This window comes from Lepisosteus oculatus, chromosome 7 (genome assembly GCF_040954835.1).
Source record: "Lepisosteus oculatus isolate fLepOcu1 chromosome 7, fLepOcu1.hap2, whole genome shotgun sequence".
In the NCBI taxonomy this organism is placed as follows: Eukaryota; Metazoa; Chordata; class Actinopteri; order Semionotiformes; family Lepisosteidae; genus Lepisosteus; species Lepisosteus oculatus.
Genome location: NC_090702.1, coordinates 589,749 through 609,935, shown reverse-complemented (window position 1 = coordinate 609,935; position 20,187 = coordinate 589,749). Strand labels below are relative to the sequence as shown.

Here is a 20,187-nt window from a genome sequence, read left to right as displayed (position 1 = left end):
CAGATGTCCCGGGAAGCAATGACCGCGTCCTGCGCCACAGAAGGTCTTCGCCATGGCCGCGGTCCTCCGTGCGCGAGGGCAGCGAGCAGATCGAGAGCCGGGGGGGGGGACATGAGGGGCTGGTGGCCGCTGTCACCGGGGGGGGGGGATCACCAGCCCCCTGGAGCCCCTCTGTCTGCTCTTCCTCAGGCTCGGCCCGCTGCCCCGCGGCGCCCAGAGCCTCCCGCCCGACCTGGACAGCTGCAACAACAGCCAGTGCCGCCGCTGCCAGGAGGGGGGCTCCATTAATGACGTGTGCCTGGTTCCCTACACCTCCGCCCAAACCCTCTCTCTCCCAGGGCCCCGCCCCTCCCCTCCCACCTCCCCAGAGCCCCGCCCCAAGCCCCACCCCGCCCCAGAGCCCCGCCCCTCCCCAGAGCCCCATCCAAGCTCCGCCCCGCCCCACCCCAGAGCCCCGCCCCAAGCCCCGCCCCTCCCCAGAGCCCCCACACACTGTGTGCACAAACTAGCAGCAGCATGGAGGAGGAAGGCGATGAAGACAATGTCACACATTTGCTTCGCTATGATGAGCCTGATTAAAACTGGAATTAAAAGCAGCTGAAATAAAACAGAATAGTTTGCACTTGCTGGATGATTTAGATTATTTTTTTTACCCGGGTATTTTCTGCACATACAGTAGCTGGTAGCTGGTAAGAGAGGATCTGAAAACAACACAGAAATAGAACAAACCAGAACACACAGAGCTTTGAGCACAAATACACACAGGACACTCAGAGCACAGAGCACACAGGACACACAAACACAGAGGATAACAGAGGACACACGGATCTAATGCAGCAGTTTCATGCTGGAACCTAATGCAGACCCCAGCACATCGAAACCAAACGCAGGATAGAGGGGCTCCGTGAAGGAGGTCTGGACTCTGTGCAGGAGGGTCGCTGTGTCCCCAGAGACGCTGTAGAAGGACAGAGTCCCAGCCCTGTGGTCCACATACACCCCTATCCTGGAGGAGGGAGGGGCAGCTACTGCAGTTTTCTTGCCGTTGTGCCAGAAGGAGCAGCTGGACCCGGAGCAGCACAGACTCCAGGACTGGTCGTTCAGTCCCAGGCCACACTCCTCGCCCCGCCCTCTCCTGCCGATGCCCCGGTAGGTGACCCCGATATCAGCGCCTCGGCCGATGTACTGCACCTCCCAGTACGCGCGCGCCCCGCTCAGGCCCTCTCGGCACAGCGCCTGGCTGTAGCAGTCGAACCTCTCGGGGCGATCGGGGTACGGCTGGGACTCGGGCTCCACGGCCAGCGCTGTGCCCCAGCTGGACAGGCGCAGCAGCCTGTGCGCGGTGTCACGGTCCAGCGTGAGCGGACGGGAGTCTGACAGGGGAGAAGAGGGCGGTCAGAGGGGTACCGGGGGCCCAGCCCTACAGCCCCGCTGAGCTCCTGCGAGTCGGGCCAGTCAGGGGCTGCTTCTACAGACATGCCGGGCCTCCTGGACCGGAACCAGGGAACCCCGTCCTTGTACAAGACACACACCCGTCCTTGTCTTTTAATTCATCTTCAAGGAAACACCAATGACAAGCCTTGCAGTGTGTCAGAGTGTGGCAGCAGTGTGTGTGTGTGTGTGTGTGTGTGAGAGAGAGTGTCAGAGTGCAGCAGTGAGTGTGTGTGTGTGTGTGTGTGTCAGAGTGCAGCAGTGAGTGTGTGTGTGTGTGTGTCAGAGTGCAGCAGTGTGTGTGTGTGTGTCAGAGTGCAGCAGTGTGTGTGTGTGTGTGAGAGAGTGTCGGAGTGCAGCAGTGAGTGTGTGTGTGTGTGTGTCAGAGTGTGGCAGTGAGTGTGTGTGTGTGTGTCAGAGCGCAGCAGTGAGTGTGTGTGTGTGTGTGTGTGTCAGAGTGCAGCAGTGAGTGTGTGTGTGTGTGTGTCAGAGTGCAGCAGTGTGTGTGTGTGTGTGTCGGAGTGCAGCAGTGAGTGTGTGTGTGTGTGTCAGAGTGTGGCAGTGAGTGTGTGTGTGTGTGTGTGTGTGTGTCAGAGCGCAGCAGTGAGTGTGTGTGTGTGTGTGTGTGTCAGTGCGCAGCAGTGAGTGTGTAAACATGTCTTAAGAGGCCTGGCAACATTCAGTAAAAACAGACTCACAGTGTAAGAGCTCTGCTCTGGTCCTGGGCTCTGGAGTCTGCAGACCGAAGACGTCACTCACTGAGGAGACTTGGGGACACACAGGGAGAAACAGAGCTTTAAAGACACTGAGGAGACCGCAGGTGCACCTCTCATGATGAAGAACAAAAAGGAAATGATTCATTTTCATTTTTAAACACATTCATGTAGAGAGACTCTCAAAGGCTCCCGAGCCAGACTGGACTCCAGCTTGAGGCTCGAACCCGTGACTGCAGAGCTCAGCATCCCCTTGGCCCTTGGCCTGGAGGCTGAGAACTGTGCTCCCTAACTCCGCTGTTGCACTCCTGACTGCTGCCACACAGGGGAGGGAACATACACTATGACACTACGACGGCTTGGAACTGGAGACCCATCTGTGGTGCTTATTTAAAAGCCAACAGTTTGAGTGACGGAGTGAGTCTCTGTACTGCAGGAGCTGTAGAGGTGATGAGGAGGGGACATCTGCTGTACATGTCAGCACAGTCAGTTCCAGGGGGCAGAATATCTGTGATCATCCTGTACAGCCTGGACTGATCTGGGCGAGTCCCTGATCTCCTGCATTGGCTCCTCTTGCACCAGACGGGGTCAGAGGTCAGGCTAGACCGTACGAGTCGATAGATCGACATCATCGCCTCAGACCCATCTTCAGTGCACAACCTCTTACTGCATCAAACCGAACTAAACCCTGGTCCTGTGACACAGGAGTCAGTATGTTTAACAGTCAAGGTCTTGAAGATCACTGGACTTGACACCAGGTCACAGCTGTGTAGAAACTGTGAGACAAGTAGATATATAACTTGTTTAGAAATCGGCTTATGTGTCTGTGATTTGATACAACTAATAGGCACCCTTTACAAAAAAGAGCTGGGAAACTGTTAGCTGGTCTCAAAGAAATGTAATTGTTCTTACCTGTCCTGGAGATCTTGACTGATTCCTCCCTGCAGAAGTTCTCCAGTTGCTCTTTCAGTCCAGAGACAGCTCTCCTCACAGCCTCAGGAGAGAAGTGGGGTCTGACAGGGATGCTGGGTGAGTCTCCAGCTCCAGGAGGGACACAGACAGACTGGAAATTCTGCAGCAGGGAAGAGAGAGAGGAGTTTCCAGTCAAACACACTGGGCTCCAGCACACATTCCTGGGGAGAAGCCAGGAGCAGCTCCATTGGAGAGCTCTGTGTGAGAGACTCCCTTCTGGACTGCAGAGAGTCCCAGAGCAGTGCTGTTACCTGGAGGAAATGGATGTGATCCTCTGTGTGTGAGAGCTGGCTCAGCTCAGCGTCTCTCCTCCTCAGCTCAGCGATCTCCTGCTCCAGTTGCTCCAGGAGTCCTTCAGCCTGACTCACTGCAGCCCTCTCTTGAGCTCTGATCAGCTGTGTTAGCTCAGAGCGTGTTCTCTCAATGGAGCGGATCAGCTCAGTGAAGATCCTGTCAGTGTCCTGTACTGCAGTGTGTGCAGAGCTCTGAGTGAGGAGACACACAGTGGATTATCACACAGGACAACACTCAAGCTACATTCTACTGTATGTGGTGTTTCCTCAGGGTACTGGTGGGTCCAGTGTCCAGCTGTGGGAATGTGTGTCAGTGTGTCCACTCCTCTGGTCAATACCCACTCTGAGTGACTTCACAGCCTGTCTCAGCTCCTGCAGCTCCTTCTCTCTCTCCTGGAGTCTCTGCTGGGTTTGTGTCTGTGTCGCCCCCAGCTGCTCCTGTGGAGAAACACAGAATATTTCTCAGCAGGATTTTTCCTTGTTATCATCCAAGTGCAGAAATGCTCTTTCACCAATTCTTGAGAGCTCATTGAACTAAGAATTACAATACATTCTTACTGTACTTTTTACCCAGACTTGAAAGAATATGTATCCATCCTCTTCCCCATAGTGAAGGGTTAAATTCTCTCTCTGTACAACCCTGTTCAGCAAAAAACCAGCTGCAACGTTAAATGTGTCTGCTGCTGATAAGATCAGGGGCCTGCAGACAGAAAGAAGGTTTGTTTCAAGAGTCCCAAAGAATTATTTTTGTTTAGAAAGCCTATCACAACTACATGCTTTTAGAGAAAACTGATGTAGCTTAGTTAGGGAGACATCTTATGATTGAGGTAGAAGTTAGATGTTCAAATATGAGAACAACAGTTGAAGTTGTTGATTGACGCATCTACAAGGCTGTAAATCCTCCTGCTCACCTGTGAGGCTCTGCATGGCTCGGCGCCTCAGTACCTGTCTGAGCTGCGGTCGCCCTGCTCCCCACCTCACCACCTTCACTCTGCTCATCCTGCTCTCCTGTCTGTCCCCCGAGTCCGACCACACTCTAGGGGTGACAGGGATTCTCCTGCTGCGCCCCAGAGCTCTGGAACTCTCTCCCCAAGGATATCAGAGAGTCTCCTTCTCTAAACTCCCTCAAATCCAGACTCAACACCTCCTTCTTCAGAAGAGTCTGCTGAACTGTTCTTTACTCCTCTGCTACCAGCATGTACTGTCTCCTCATCCTGCTTATCTTGTGTATTTTTTCTTTATTATATTGTATTCTGTAAAGCGCTTTGAGAAGCCACCTTTAAAGGCGCTATATCAGAGAAAGTTGATTATTATTGTTGTTCAATCGTAATCACACTGTGGGAAAAGACACTGACTTGGCTGCTGTAGAAGCTCCAGCTCTGATTGTCTTGCTCTGTGTTACAGGTGCTGACAAAAGCGATTACAAGGGTAGTTTCTCATCTACAACCAGCACTTCAAGGCCCTTCCCTAAAACAAGCGGCTTTGTGCGTTTGTCCCCCTCGTTGTCTGTTCCCCAGCGGGGTCTGTGTCGAGGGGTGTTAGGGACACACTGACCACACCGAGAGGCAACGTGTGAGCCCTTGAGTATCAGCAGGGAAGGAAATCAGACGTCTGCTTTGCAAGATGAGACAAGTGTGAAGACGCCTATTAAAAACAGGGGAATCCCCTGTCAGCTGGATGTCTCTGCTGCAGCACAGACCCAGCGCTGCGCTGCTGTGTGTCCTGAGCTCGAGCAATCTGCACCAGACTTTGCCTCAACAACAGCCTTCTAAAATATATCCCAGTTTAAATCAGAAGACATAGTGAACTTAAGAACATTAACATGGTTACAGACAAGAGGAGCCGTTTGTTAGTCGCTAAACAAGCTCAGGAGCTCATCCAGCTGTGTCTGGAGAGAAGCCAGGGTAACGGCTTCAACCACAGGGCTGGGCAGCTTGTTCCACACCCCCACCACCCTTTGGGTAAAGAGTTGATCTTTGATTTCAATGGTTTGACTAAAATAGAGCAGATGGGAAACACAACTGATAAGAGACAACAGCACCTGCAGCAAGCTGCGACTCCAGAGCCCTTAGTCTCCCATTTTAATATATATTTAAATAATAGATTCTCATTTATTATTATTGGTCCATGCTGTCTGGGATTGAAAATAAAAGGAGCTATATCTTGAGATACAAGTAATGCGATACATTTATAATCATACAAAGCTGCATAGTGAAGACCCACTGGTCTCGCCATCTGCGTCTCACAGTTACAGACTTCTCTGTGCAAACTGCTCTTTTCCATCATATAGATAGAGGGATGGCCACTGCTTTCTAAACACTATTGAATTCTAATGTATTTATGACTAAAGCCATGTTACATTCCTGTGTGATACTCTGTTCTTTGTCAGGGAGATCATAGTGAAGGATTGAAGTCTTTACCTGTTTCTCAGTCCTCTCTGCTGCAGCTGAGACAGTATCATGGCCTCTGTGCTCATCCTTCGTGCACAACACGCAGATACACCTCTGATCAGTACAGCAGTAGACCTCCAGGGGTTTGTCATGACTCGGACAGACCAGATCATCCAGATGTGCAGTAGCATCGACCAGCTTGTGTTTCCTCAAACGGTCTGATTCACAGTGAGGCTGGAGGTGAGTCGGACAGTAAGAGGCCAGACACACCAGACAGGACTTCACAGCTCTCATCTGTCTCCCGGTGCAGAAATCACACGGCACATCTCCGGGGCCAGAACATGGCCGAGGCTGGAGATGAGGAGGACTGAGCCCTGTCTTCTTCATTTCCTCCACCACTACATTCATCACCATGTTTCTGCGCAGAACAGGCCTTGGGCTGAAGGTCTGTCTGCACTGGGGGCAGCTGTAGATTCCAGTCTGATCATCCAGATCCCAGCAGCTCTTAATACAACCCATACAGTAACTGTGTCCACAGGGAATGGTCACCGGATTCTTCAGGATGTCCAGGCAGATCGAACAGCTGAGCTGCTCCTGAGCCAGTGAGATACTGGTTTCAGCCATGTCTGTTGCAGAGACTGGCAGAGTGGAGGCGAGGCTTTCTGCAGAGGCTGTCTGATTTCCTGGATATGAGCAGAGCACCAGGGGTGGAGCTACAGGATGAGCAGGGGGGCTCAGCTGCAGCCAGTTAGCTGGAGTTTTAGGTAGTTTCACCCCCTCATGAACTCCAGCTGTGGATCGTTATTACACTGCAGATTTCTGAGTTCAAGCAGTAGTTCCTGCTGCAGAGCGGATTTCTGCATATTTCATGATCCACACTGAACGTTCAGGCACTGAAAACGGTCTGTTTGATGCCTACTGTATACAGACACGCATGCAGAAAAACAGTTCATGCAAGATGACAACAAAGAGGATTGCTTGTGAAGCTAGCGATCGCTTCCCTCGCTTCTGAGTTCCTGGGTCGGGCCTGGACAATCCCGTCCCGTGTCAGAGAGAGAGAGGGTTTCACTAGAGTCAGTCAGACACTGAGACAGCAGCAGTGAGATTTGCTCCAGCTTTATGATGGCAGTGCACTTCTGTTCTGTCAGAGGAAAGAGCAGTCACTGGATTCTTATTGGACCGGACTGGATCGGGGAAACTTGACCTGGTTTGGACTCCAGTCCTTTCTGGACTCCAGGTCTTGTCAGTGTTTCCAAGGAGACAGTGACTCCTCTACATGAATCCTAGAGAAACAAGTCTCCAGCTCCCACTCCACACCAGTGAGATACGCGATCAGATCCCCAGGGATGACTAAATCCTGTCTCCTCCCTCTGCTTTCTCTTCCTGGTCTTCCCCATCAGCAAACAGCATCATGGGAACTGACAGGAAGTCAGGGGACTGATGGGAAGACCTGTCCCTCAGAAGATCTCTGCTGGGATCAACTTGATTTAAAGCCAGAGTCTCACTGACTGCAGACTAGTTTGTGGATTTGAACCTGGACCCTGTGCGACTGCAGACCGCAGTGTGTTACACGAAGGGCCACAGCGCCACGCAGGGTTTACTGTATCTTCCTGAGCTGACAGGAAGTCAGGAGGCTGATGGAAAGGCCTGTCTCTCAGAAGACAACCCGTTCTGTTGTCACTGTGACTTCCTGGGCGCCTGTGTGTTTATCTGCCTCTGTAACTGTCCTACCACACGTCCACAGAACAGAGGTTGGACAGTTCTGCTAACCTGGGGGGTGAGGCAGAGGAAAATCGGTAACGTGAGGGACCAGCAGAGAAGGAACATGCAAAAAAACTCATTTTTAATTTTGCCCCAACCTTCTCTGCTCAACACTTCCTCTGCAGTGCCGTTGGCCCACACACTTTGTCAACAACAATGTTCCTTTAAACTACGGAGATCTCAGACTGCTGGGGTGACGCCCTAGTGCCAAATAACTTTTCTCACAAAAACATCTCCCTGTCTCCTCTCTCCGTCAGCCTGTACTGCAGCCAAACCCCACCTCCTGCAGCTCCGGGCAGCACCAGGAAGTCAGGCAGAGAGGAGTTTGAACTGGAACAGCCTCACGCGATCCTCTCGGCTCCCTGCCTTCCCTTACCGATTGGTACCAAGCGGTACAATGGCAGAGCCCAGCACCTCCACAGCGCAGACCTGTCTCGCCTGCACAGTGTGTCTGGAGACACTGAAGGATCCAGTGACTCTTCCCTGTGGACACCATTTTTGCATGGGATGTATTAAGAGCTGCTGGGACCGGGATAATCCCGATCGTGTCTACAAATGCCCCCAGTGCAGAAAGGATTTCCCCAAAAGGCCTATTCTGCACAGAAATACAGTTCTGGCTGCAGCAGTAGATAAACTAAGAAGTGGGATGAAACGCCCTTATCCCAGCGAGAGCACTGCTGGCCCTGGAGATGTGCTGTGTGACGTCTGCACTGGGAGCCAGGTGAGAGCTGTGAAGTCCTGTCTGGTGTGTCTGGCCTCTTACTGTCAGACTCACCTCCAGCCTCACTGTGAAGCTCCTGCCTTCAAGAGACACAGGCTGGTCGAGGCCACAGGGCAGCTGCAGGACAAGATCTGTCCAGATCATCAGAAACTGCGAGAGGTTTACTGCCGGACGGACCAGACCTGCGTCTGTCTACTGTGCTCAGAGACCAGACACAGAGGCCACGACACCGTGTCCACTGAGAGAGAGTGGACTGAGAAACAGGTGAGGACTTGAACCCTCTGCTAGGTGCTCTCTGGCCCAGGAGATACACTGACAACAGTGTACACTAGTCACTATTCATTGGGATCATGTTGTTTCCGGCTTCGGGAACGTTAAAAATATCATCTGAAGACTGAAGAAAGCATCTTATATACACTATGGGCCCTGTCAGTGCCATCTGTGACTGAGATAGAAACTATTAAATTGTTTGAATTGGTTCTTTCACTGGGCTTCTGGTCTTTCAGGCTCGTCTGCACTCCTCCCTGCTCAAGTGATCAGGTGCTCAGGTGCTGCTCTGTTGGTCAGGTGTTCAGGTGGTCAGGTGTTGTTCAGGTGCTGCTCAGTTGCTCAGGTGCTCAGTCTCTGCGTTTCTCCACAGAGGCAGCTGCAGGAAATACGGACACAAACCCAGCGGAAAATCCAGGAGAGAGAGAAGGAGCTGCAGGAGCTGAGACAGGCTGGGGAGTCTTTTAAAGTAGGTATTGAGCAGAGGAGTGGACACACTGGCAGCAGGTCTGAGGTCTCGGGACACAGCTGTGATTAGTGCACATCTCCTCCTCCAGCTAAGAGTCAGACACACTGAACACACACACCTGCTTACAGCAGACAAGTCGTTGGCAAGACATTCTCAAGCATGCATGATCTGACAAGCGTGAGGTCTCCTGTGAGGACGTGTTCTTCAGAGGTGGACATCACTGTGATGTGAGGAACACAGCAGTGAAAGCAGCGATGTCATGCCCTGTACATTCATTACCTTTGTCACAATATAATGAAAGCTTTGAGGAGATGACAACAACCAAGTTCAACCAGCCCCAGCTGTCAGTAATCTGTAATAATAATAATAATAATAATAATAATAATAATAATAATAATTGCTTACATAATAATTGCTTACACTTATATAGCGCTTTTCTGGACACTCCACTCAAAGCGCCACCTGGATGATGCGACAATTTTTTTTCCAGAACAATATACAGGATTCTTAAAAGACCAGTGTTGGCAAACATTTGTGCTTATTCATTGATCTTCTTCCTGTATGTTTCCCACTGTCTCTCCCCACCCAGAGATCTGCACAGAAATCACTGTTGGAAACTGACAGGATCCTTAAGAACATGATCCTCTCTTTTGAGAAAATGCGATCTAAGATTAAGGAGCAGTTTGAACTCAAAAAGACAGCTATAGAAAAGAAGGGAGTGAGTCTTACAAAGCGACTGGAGCAGGAGATCGCCGAGCTGAGGAGGAGAGACGCTGAGCTGAGCCAGCTCTCACACACAGAGGATCACATCCATTTCCTCCAGGTAACAGCACTGCTCTGGGACTCTCTGCAGTCCAGAAGGGAGTCTCTCACACAGAGCTCTCCAATGGAGCTGCTCCTGGCTTCTCCCCAGGAAAGTGTGCTGGAGCCCAGTGTGTTTGACTGGAAACTCCTCTCTCTCCTCCCTGCTGCAGAATTTCCAGTCTGTCAGTGTCCCTCCTGGAGCTGGAGACTCACCCAGCATCACTGTTGATTCAAACTTCTCATTTGAGGCTGTGAGGAGAGCTGTCTCTGGACTGAAAGAGCGACTGGAGGACATCTGGAATGGAGAATCAATCAAGATAATGCAAAAAGGTCAGTTAAAACAGAGTGACATTTCAGTAGAAAAACATGCTTTGTCACTTTCCGCTTTCCATACGTAAAGCCTTTGGATTTCAAGCAGTCAGGAGTGAAGACAAACCCTTTGTTTCGAAGCCAGGCCAGTAGTAAGCAAGCTTTTGTGTTCCCTAACTGGCATCCAGCTTTAAAAAAGACCTTGTTTTCAGACAATTTGGATTCTTCATAAGAAAGTTGTCTTTGGCTCTCAGTCAATTTTTTGTGTTTTATTCCATGAATCAAAACTCTCCGTGTCATGCTTGATGGAGTGGGAGAGAACCTGACAAAGGGGGAGTTTGTCGGGTATATTGGCTGTTGTCAGAGTCTCTCTCTCTGTCTCTCTCTGCATCCTCAGTGAAGGACATCAGCATCGTGCAGGCAGCAGAACCCAGGACCAGAGCAGAGTTCTTACAGTGTGAGTCTGAGCTAAACTCCACCTGGAACAGCTTCACTGACACACAACTACACACACCCTCACAGACACACTTTTGTGTATCTTACTGGGCTGTGGGGGAAGAACTTTAGTGGAGATCTGCTCAGAGATTGGTCTGTTCTGCCTGTCTGTCCTCTGACTGTCCTCTTCTCTCCAATCAGATGCCTGTCAGCTCACACTGGACCCCAACACAGCACACAGACACCTGCGTCTGTCTGAGGGGAACAGGAGGGCGACCTGGAATGAGAAGACCCAGCCCTATCCCAACCACCCTGGGAGATTCGACTGCTATTACCAGGTGCTGTGCAGAGAGGGCCTGTCAGACAGACGCTGTTAGTGGGAGGTGGAATATACTGGCAAAGTGGATATAGGGGTCACCTATAAAGGAATCGGCAGGAAAGGAGAGGGTGATGGATGCATCCTGGGATATAATGACAAGTCCTGGAGACTGAACTGCTCGGAGTCCGGTTACGCCGTCTGGCACTGTAAGAACGAAACTCCAGTAACGGCTCGGCACTCCAACAGGATCGGGGTGTATGTGGATCACGAGGCGGGAACCCTCTCCTTCTACAGCGTCTCTGACCAAATGATCCTGCTGCACAGATTCCAGACCTCCTTCACTGAGCCCCTCTATCCCGGCTTCTGGGTTCGATGGAGTGGCTGTGGTGTGAAACTGCTGTCATCTGTAACACAGGAGGGCTGATCTCTGCCCGCCCCCGGTCCAGTGCCTCAGCGGCCGGCTGGATTGATTTTTTCTCCTGGACTTGGTTTTCACACTACAAATGACCTCCTACAGAATGACACATCCTCCGGGAATTCTTGTTGGGCTGCAGTTTGGTTCCAGGTCACAAGTCGGCAGGTCTTTTCTAAAAGAGTCGTTTTCTAAAACTGGATCGTGAGAGCTTTCTAATCGCCTATAACTGCAGGTTCCAGTCTGAGACTGAAGCACGATGGATTTGAGAAAGTTTCCATTTTTGTTCATTTTTCCCTGCTGACTAAAACCCTCGCTGAGCACAGTGGAGAGTCAGCAGGAAGCCTCAGAAAGTCAGCCAGCAGGAAGCAGGAAGCCTCAGAAAGGAAGTCAGCAGGAAGTCTCTGAACCTGACCTGGACAAAGGGATTGTTCCATCGGAAATCTCCTGGGATTGGGAAAAGGAGATTTCCATGCAAATCCTAATTTAACAGTTCACATAGTGTAGCTCTCAGAGAGGAGAGATGCTTCTCACAAGTACTTTCTCCTGCCGCTGTGGCTGAAGACATCACAGTGCGTCATCAGCCTCTGCTCTCCTGGAGCGGGATTCTTCTCGGTGCTGTTAGATCTAATCTGAGACAGGGGGACAATACGGATTCAGGAAGGACATCCCGAGAGGGGCCCAGCCTGGGACTTCTGGCTCATTTTAGTGCCTTGAGCCACAAAGTCTGCACAGGAAGTGGCCTCCCAGCTTTAGGCCAACATGTATTTTTGTGGAATGAAGGAAAAGCCAGGACTCGGCTCAGGCTTTAACATTCAGCTTTAGGGCCGTTAGAAAACAGGGCAGGAGGGACAGGCTGCTTCAGGGCTCTCAGCAGCAGCTGGTAGAAATAAGTTTGGTTGAAGGTAAAAGCATCAGCATGAACTGGGAACAGAGGAAATTAATGAGCAGTTATGATGCAGCTATAAAACCTCAAATTCCAAGCTCCTGTCTCTCCCTGTTATATTAACTTGAATACAGCAAGGTCCTTAATGTTTTCTTTAGCATTTACAATAACTACAGCAATGTCAAATATAACCACAAGTTATATACTTGTTATATAAGTTATACACTGTTCTAAGAGTCAAGAGCGGAGGTTGCCAGAGAGGTTAGCACCAGCAGCAGGCCTCGTGAACAGGTCAGAACTGTGGACAGCTGAATCACTATTCAGAACTAGCTCTTCATCAGGAACGAACCGGTCCTCTTCCTGACTTGCTGGGACCCACAGTCATCTTTTCTCCTGTGCACAAACTTTGCTAGTTAAAGCCAACAGTGAGCATCAGCAGCGCACCGTCGCAAGCCGCACAGCACAGCCTGGCACGGAGCCAGAGAGCGCGGATTGGACAGCAACAGCCTGCAGCTGTTTCTTTGTGCCCGCAGGAGATCTGAATCCCGAGAGATTGGATGAGTATTCAACTTCAATGCATTACAGCTCAATAATTCAATTGTTATCCCAACCAGATATCAATTTAATTCCTAAGAGTTATGTACTTGTTTTGAATATCTAGAAGTTATAACCAAGTTCATTTATGAAACAGTCTAAATGAATGATATACCAACGTATGGCCTCTTGATATATGTAACTCTTCGTGAGTGAATATATACCTTTTGTATTCTGATAACCCTCTCGGTAAGATCTGTTAGGTTTATATGCATATTTTATGTATTAAAATGTACCCGTGTGTGTGTAGTTTGAATTATATTGCAAGGTTGGATTCTAAGGCCATTAAAAGAATCATTTTGTGATTTATGGCTACAATTAATAATTGTCCCCATAAATGGCCAAACCCTACAGAACTGGTGCCTCGTAAGAGCACAATACACCCCCCAGACAGCGCATGTTCACATACACTAATTGTTAGCTCTGGTTCAGACCTGTACAAGTTGATTAGTTTCAACACCAGAGAGGTAGATGGAGTTCCTCCACTTAAGAGGAATGGGAACTCCCTTCATGGGGAAAGGAAGATGTTCCAACTGTGGAGCCTTCTTCAGGTGACAGCTGAAACCTCATTTCCTTTCAAGGGGAAGGAACCATGAACTTGTTCCTTCATAGCCCACACAACAACCTACTCAAGCCCCTTCCTTTTGGCTAATAAGAGTTGGGACACAGGCACCTTGGAATTCCAGGTAACCGGGACTGAAATGTCAATTGGTTTCACTGGTGGGCTGCAAAACCTGAGCCTCCCCCCCCCACTTAACTGCTGAACACCAAACCCCTTGGTGCTGCTGAATTTATTGCAAAGCAAGTCCTCTTGGACTCAACCAGGTTTTATATTGAAGGCTAGTCTCCATCAGAGGAGACCAGCTTGCAATACCCCCCCGCCCCATTGAGTTAAAATGGAGTCCTTCAGGGGAGGGGGTCCACCCAAGAACAAATGAAGTCAAAGTTAAATTGGTTCAATCAGGCCGTGGAAATATGGTTGTGAATTTGAACCAAGGTGCTTGGCTTTCGCAACAAGCCCCGAAATCTAGCAGTCCTGAATGAGGGACCTGTACTGAACTCAAGAACATGCAAGACCAGCGTCAAAACTGACAACGCAACCAATTCAAGGTAAACCAATCTTTATTACTTTCTCTGACATCACAGCACCTCCAGACTTGCATGAAAACCGATCCCCCTCCCTCCCAGCAGCCTGCAGAGAGGAAGAGACCAACATGAGCAACACTGCACCGCCTCTCAGCCACCACAGCCCCAGGGCCCACACTCACCTCCCCAGGCCGAGAGCCAGTGAGGACTCCCTCCCTCTAGGAGTCAGGAGGGGTCTCCTTTCCCGGGCAGGGCAGCCTGGTGCAGCGCCGGTCAGCATTCGGGTTCTCAAGCACCGGGATCTCTGCAAGCAACACTCAACGTCATGGTCTCACCGGCCCAGGTGGGCTGCAGGCAGCAGTTACACTGGAGACTGCAGCCATCCCCAGTTAAAACGGGTCAAGTCCACAGTCCTGTCCGAGGCAGCTCCACTCCTCCCCAAGGAAGCTGGAGCCTTGGACCATGTCTAAATCAGAGATGCCTCCCCAAGGCAAGCCAGGAGCCCCAAGCCCGGCACTAGCACACAGCTGGGCACCGGAGGCCTTCAGGATGGGGGCCACAGTGTAGATGGGCCCCAGGACTGAGCCCTCCTCCCAGCCGAGATCACGTGGCTGCTGTTACTTTACTCCACTCCCAGTCCTCCGCCTGCTCCCGCCGACTCGCCCAGCCTGTCCCATTCCTGGATTTAGGGGCAGGAGCCCGGAAGGTGGTCATACTCACTGCGGCCATCGAAGCAGCCCTCCACACAGCGCCGCTCGGAGGGCAGGCACACCTCCGTGGAGCACATGAAGTAGATCTGGAGGGCAGAAGAGGGGGCAAGTCAAGCACAGGAAAGCTCCGCCATCTGGGTCAGCCGCCCCTTGAGCTCAAGAGGGGGCAACACCAGCCTCGGCCTTCTATGGCCGAAGCAGCAGGTTCCTCCCAGGCTCAAGTTCAGAAGAGAAGATCTAGATGAAGCAGCTCCACGGCCACATCCTGCCCAGGACAGGAAGGTCTTGTCCCAGGAGGCGGCAGGAAGTCCCACCTCCTCGTCCAGGTACTGCTGGGAGAGCCCGTCCAGGAACTGGAAGGTCTGGATGTGGAAGTGGCGGTGGTGCTTGGGCAGAGGCAGCTGGGAGTGGACGTGCAGGGTGGACGCGTGGCCGTAGTCCAGTAGATTGGGGCAGCTGGAGAGAGAGAGGGGGCACCGAGATCAGGCATCCGCCCCTGTTCCCCCCCACCCCGGGGGCAGAGCAGCACAGGAAGGAGCCCCTCACCCCTCGTAGAGCAGCACCCAGACCGTCTGTCCGGAGCGGGGGTAGGCGATGCAGTAGTGCACCAGCAGCACCAGGCCGGGGTCCGGGGCGTTCAGCAGGCGCACCTCCAGGTGCACGGGGCTCCCCAGCAGGAGCCGCAGGGGCCGGTGGTACTGGGGGTAGAACCTGGAGTAGCTCTCGTCTGCAGGAGACAGCAGCATGAAGCCGAGTCACCTCGGCCACAGCATCAAGCATTGCTGCAACCAAGCTGGGTCTGTATGAGCTCTGAGTGGGAGGAGCAGTCTGTCCCACAGAGCCTACAGAGACAACCGCCACATCTATAGGCTCCTCAACTTGCCCTCGACGGGCAGTTCAGCAAACCAAGCCGACGCCACGGCAATCAGAAAACTAGGGCCAGACCCCCCCCGAGCGGAACCCCCTCACCTGTGGCAATCCGGAGCTGCACCCCAAATGCACCCTGGGACAGGACAGCCGAGGGCAGGTAGGGGCTCTTCACCAGGTAGCCAGTGCTGGCCAGGCTCCCCTCCGCGTAGCGACACTCCACCAGCAGCCTGGAGACAAGCAGGGGAATGCAGTTTCAGAATCACGTCTCCTACACATGGAGAGCCCACAGTAATAGTCTGTACTACTAGAGCGGACATCAAGCCATAAGAGGCAGGAGATGCACAGTGCCAACACACTGCAAGGTTCCCATTTGAATATCCCAGCAAGACTTGATACCACGGATGCTGAACCTGGTGAATTCCAACCTGAGTTACGATGTCCAGGGATGAGCTTCAAGGACTAGGCCTCTCCCCCCCTTGTCCCAAAGGGAATAAGGTATCAAGTACTAGATTAGTCCCCCAGTGTCCTCTGGGGAATGTTAACTCCAGCTTCAGTCCACCACAATCACAAACCAACAGGGTGGCTTGTGTTATCCTGCATAGAGGTTCACTTGCAGTACCCAGTGCACACAGTAGCCATATGGGAGTTCATCCGAGATGATGAATCGGGAAGCTGCCAGCTGCTGGGAAGGAAGGAAGGCAGACCTGAAAGGACTGTCCCTGGTGATGACGCCATAGTTCAGGCTGCTGCGTCTGGCCAGGACCTCCACCTCCGCCAGGTAGATCGTGGTCTCGCCCACCACCTGGGAACAGAAGGCACACGGCACCCAGTGAGACACCTTGTGCCTGGAACCCCGGCTCCAGGGGCTACTGGAAGATTTATGGACCAGCAGGGCTAACCCTAGGAAGTACCCATCCCCACTGTTGTAGGATTCACCAGTTGTCATCACAGCTCTACTCACAAAGGCGTGAGTCCCACAGCCCGTCACGGGGATCTTGAAGACAGCAAAGTCCGGGGTGCAGATCACCGGAGCGCAGGACTGGTTCCCAGCAACCACCAGGCTGGCGGGGTCCACAGGGGGGACAGAGGAGGTGCGGTAGACGGCGAAGACGAAGTGCTTGTCCGCAGTGCACTCTGGGAAGACAGCAGGCAGGTCGGTGCTGGGGCAGCAGCTGGACAGCGCGGGCAGTGGTCAGCGACAGGGAGGAGGAGGAGGACTCACCCTCCAGGGGGTAGTAGCAGGAGGAGGTATCGGGGTCCACACAGCAGCCCTTGGCCAGACACTGGGCAGGAGAGAGGGGCTCTGGACCACAGGACACCCACTGGCTCCTGGGAATCCTGCAGCCTGAAGGAAGAAGTTGGAAGAGTCAGGATTCAGGACGAGACACCCACTGCCTCCCTACAGCGAGAGAGCTCACCCTCTTTCGGCTTGATGGGGCGATAAGGACAGGACACCTTGATTTCCCCTCTTTGGCCACTCAAGGTGATGTACACCACCTTCACGGTGTAGCGCTTGTTCTGCCAGAAGAGACGCAAGGAGATCAGGAATCGACTGCCTGCCAGATCCTTTCAGATCCGTCCAGCGGTATCGATCAGAACCAGCCAATACCCGCAGCTCGAGTAAGAGGGACTGTACTTGGCAACACTCTGGGGAGTTTCACACTAGGGCGTGTCGATCTACTGGTGCTCGAGCTCAAACTACTTGGTACCGATGCGAGGGCAGACCCAGGTCCCCTCACCAGGAGCCGGACGTGACAGGCGGTGTAGGGGATGGTCAGGGTGTTCAGCTGCTCGCCTTCCTTCACTGCGTACCCACAGGGCCAGCCCGTTTCCACCACAGAATCCAGACTGCCAGAGGACCCTGCTGGTAACAGGACACGCGAGGTCACAAGAGCACTCGGCAAGACGGAGAGGACGCCGAGGTGTCCAATGTGAAGACCTCTCCTTAAGGCCAGGACACCAGCGGATCTCTCGGCACTACGTGGACATTCACTCACCCTGAACCTTGATGTCCTCCAGGGGGCCAGCAGGCAGGGTCACAGTCATGCAAACGTCACCGCAGGAGATGGACAGGCCCCTGGGGGGCTGGGAGACTGGGGGCAGAGGGGTGGCACAGGACACCGTGCCCGAGACCTGCCTCCTCCGCGCTTTGTCATAGTACCTCACGGTGAGGGAGTAGTGAGGCTGCTGGTTCTTCCTCTGGGGAAGAGAGAGGAGCCCTTCAAAATCTTAGCGTACCATAATGAAGTGATTTGGGCCATCATGTGATCACACCCATGGGCATGTCACTGCCATTAAATGGCGCCCATCGCCATATCCAGTTCTGCCATCAGCTACAATTGATCGGTTATGAATGTCAGAGACCATGTAAAACCCTCCAGAAGCCAAACATGACCCAAATCATCTCAATCCTACTCTGTGAAACCCAGCAGGTCACAGGCAAGTTACTGAGGGTCTCAGATCTAAAGCCTCCATCCACCTTACAGTGGAGCTTAAAGTAATGCTCTACCAGACTTCAGTTAGGAGCAGTTGGTCAGCCAGAATAAACGAATGCAGGACTCCAGCACGTCCACACCTCTCCCAGCCCAGCCCCAGCAGAGCCTCACCCAGGCTCGGATGTAGCAGCCCCGGTAGGAGGCCACCAGGACCACCCAGGTGCCGGTCGTCCACACCTTGTGCCCACAGCTCTTCGGCAGGCTGGTGACCGGGAGAGGTCTCATGTTCCCTGCAAGGGACAGACGCAGAGTGGATTCCTTGCCTCCACACCAACCCAAGATCCTGACCCCAGCAGACTCAAGGTCACATTAAATCAGGTTTTGAGTGAAGCCACTTACAAAAGGCTCAACCAACTAGTGAGCCTCCAGGACCCACAGCTGTGCACATGGGCTCGACCCATATCAGAGCCTCCAGCCTCAGAGGCAGAGCTACTCCACCAGCTACTGCCTGTGGACATGGTGGACAGCTGCTCCGGTCCAACCTCTGGCCTCACAGCTCTTGGATACAGCAGATTCTTATACAGACTAGCGCTGCCCATCCCTGAGGGCACCAGCTGCAGGGGCAGGACCCTGGAAGGCACCCTCACCTCTCAGCAGGTAGATGGCGCTGTACCTCCTCACAGAGAAGCGGATCATCAGGCCCTTCTTGCCACAGGAGACCAGGGGCCGGATGCTGGAGCTCTGCCTGGCCTGGGGCTGCTGCTGTTGTGGCTCTCGGTCATGCAGACCAGCCCCCACAGCACCTCCGCTGGGACCATCCCGAGCTCCTGGAAGAGAGAGCCGGCACTGGGAGGGGGGCTTGAGAGCACAGCAGGACCACCAACAGGGCCGGATTGGGGTGCTCATGGGCCCTAGGCACTCAAATGTGCAAAAAGAGGGGTCAACACTTGTTGACATGATGCCCTTTAAACCATCCTAATACTAGACCACAGGACAGATTGAGCAAGTCAAGGAACCATCACTTCTAGTTTCTAGAACAGCCACTAGAGAGCACACGATTGATTTGTAGCACCTCAAGTCAATCACAAGCATGTTCTTTCAGCTCATTCCCCCCTTCATAAACCCCAAGAAGGTCATAGGCCCTGGGCACTGTGCCCACACTGCCTGATGGGAAACCCAGCACTGACCACAGAGGGGAGGCAAGACCAAGACCTCTGGGTTCCTGGAATAGGTTACCATTACCAGGACAGAAGCTTCTTATCAGTATCAAGAGTGTTAACCCCCCCTCTGCCATTAGTTTCTAATGTTACCCACCCTCTTACCATCAAGAGTCTCTCCAGACTCATAGAACAGCCCCACTTATGAGGATAAGTGGGCAACTGCCCCCGATTTCCCCACCAACCCAACCCCAAAATAAATCAGGAACCCTACCAGCACCCTGAGCCACAGAGCCACCCAACTGGGCATTTCCAGCACCCAGGGGATTAACCATCTCCTCCTTAGCTCCATCCTTGTGGGCAGCCATGTCCTCCTGACCCAGTCCAGCTCCAACACCCAACCTCTCCTCCAAGCCAGAAAGCCTTCCTGTCTCAGACAGGGACTCTGCTGTTCCAGTCAGGCCCCTCTCCTCCACCTCCAAGTCCCCCTTAGCATCCTCACCTCTGAGCTGATTTCTATAGTAACCTCCCCTGGGGAGACTACCCAGGTCAGACTCAACCCCCTCAGCCTCAAAGAGGGGCTTTCTATCCCATCTCTGGGCAAACACTAAGCCAACAAAGAGGCCCAATATCAGCAGCTGCTCTACTCTCAGTCTACACACCATGGCTGCAGAGAAAGACTGACTCCCAGCCCCACCACCAGGGCTTATATACCCCCCGCCCTGAGCACGCCGGCCAATCAGGAGAGGAGGAGGTGGTCAGAGCCGGGAAAGAGGGCGGAGACTGAGCTCAGGTGAGACAGCAGTGAGAACAAGTCCTGGGCCAGCGAGTTCACACACCACTGGGACTCCCTTTCAATCTGCTCCTGCTGCGTCAAGATCAATCACATTTATTTCACTGCCTTCCTGCTACTTTTCCACGGCTCCTCTCGTTAGGAAACAGCACAAACGCTAGAAGTTTGTCATTTGTACCAGAAAGAAAAATATAACATTGAATAAAACATTACCTTTTTTTTCTTTTATGGACAGACGTTTTATTTATTATCTTTCATTGCTATTTGCTTCCCTTTGCGACACAAAATACATTTTTCACGGCCAGGAGAGATATCGTCAAATTTGCTTGAGGGAAGTTACTGTGATTAATTAACTCCTAATGG

At 52.5% G+C, this 20,187-nt stretch overlaps 3 protein-coding genes across 4 annotated transcripts; 1 reads left to right on the top strand and 2 right to left on the bottom strand.

Annotated features, from left to right (window-relative positions):
- Window positions 1-452: 452 nt before the first annotated feature.
- Window positions 453-6,479, bottom strand: LOC107078098 (tripartite motif-containing protein 16-like). Its single transcript, XM_069191875.1, has 6 exons — window positions 5,827-6,479; window positions 3,749-3,844; window positions 3,365-3,598; window positions 3,054-3,213; window positions 2,127-2,195; window positions 453-1,370 (listed from the first exon to the last, which is right to left on the bottom strand). The coding sequence occupies exons 1-6, from the start codon at window positions 6,418-6,420 to the stop codon at window positions 829-831; spliced, it is 1,695 nt and encodes a 564-aa protein (XP_069047976.1). The 5' UTR covers window positions 6,421-6,479; the 3' UTR covers window positions 453-828.
- Window positions 6,480-6,874: 395 nt separating this feature from the next.
- Window positions 6,875-11,688, top strand: LOC138240713 (tripartite motif-containing protein 16-like). Its single transcript, XM_069191900.1, has 6 exons — window positions 6,875-8,542; window positions 8,919-9,014; window positions 9,604-9,837; window positions 9,989-10,148; window positions 10,525-10,584; window positions 10,764-11,688. The coding sequence occupies exons 1-6, from the start codon at window positions 7,955-7,957 to the stop codon at window positions 10,937-10,939; spliced, it is 1,314 nt and encodes a 437-aa protein (XP_069048001.1). The 5' UTR covers window positions 6,875-7,954; the 3' UTR covers window positions 10,940-11,688.
- Window positions 11,689-13,877: 2,189 nt separating this feature from the next.
- LOC107078109 (zona pellucida sperm-binding protein 4-like) lies at window positions 13,878-19,719 on the bottom strand. 2 transcript variants are annotated; one of them, XM_069191818.1, is made up of 15 exons: window positions 19,306-19,719; window positions 18,522-18,701; window positions 18,046-18,164; window positions 17,437-17,638; window positions 17,179-17,303; window positions 16,858-16,957; window positions 16,662-16,784; window positions 16,401-16,573; window positions 16,144-16,241; window positions 15,539-15,666; window positions 15,116-15,296; window positions 14,884-15,025; window positions 14,580-14,655; window positions 14,042-14,163; window positions 13,878-13,965 (listed from the first exon to the last, which is right to left on the bottom strand). In XM_069191818.1, exons 1-14 carry the CDS (start codon window positions 19,694-19,696, stop codon window positions 14,078-14,080), a joined length of 2,124 nt encoding a protein of 707 aa, XP_069047919.1. In that variant the 5' UTR covers window positions 19,697-19,719; the 3' UTR covers window positions 13,878-13,965; window positions 14,042-14,077. The 2 variants fall into 2 exon arrangements, with proteins under 2 accessions (XP_069047919.1, XP_069047920.1); XM_069191819.1 differs by having other exon boundaries at window positions 17,179-17,300.
- Between the last annotated feature and the right edge of the window lie 468 nt (window positions 19,720-20,187).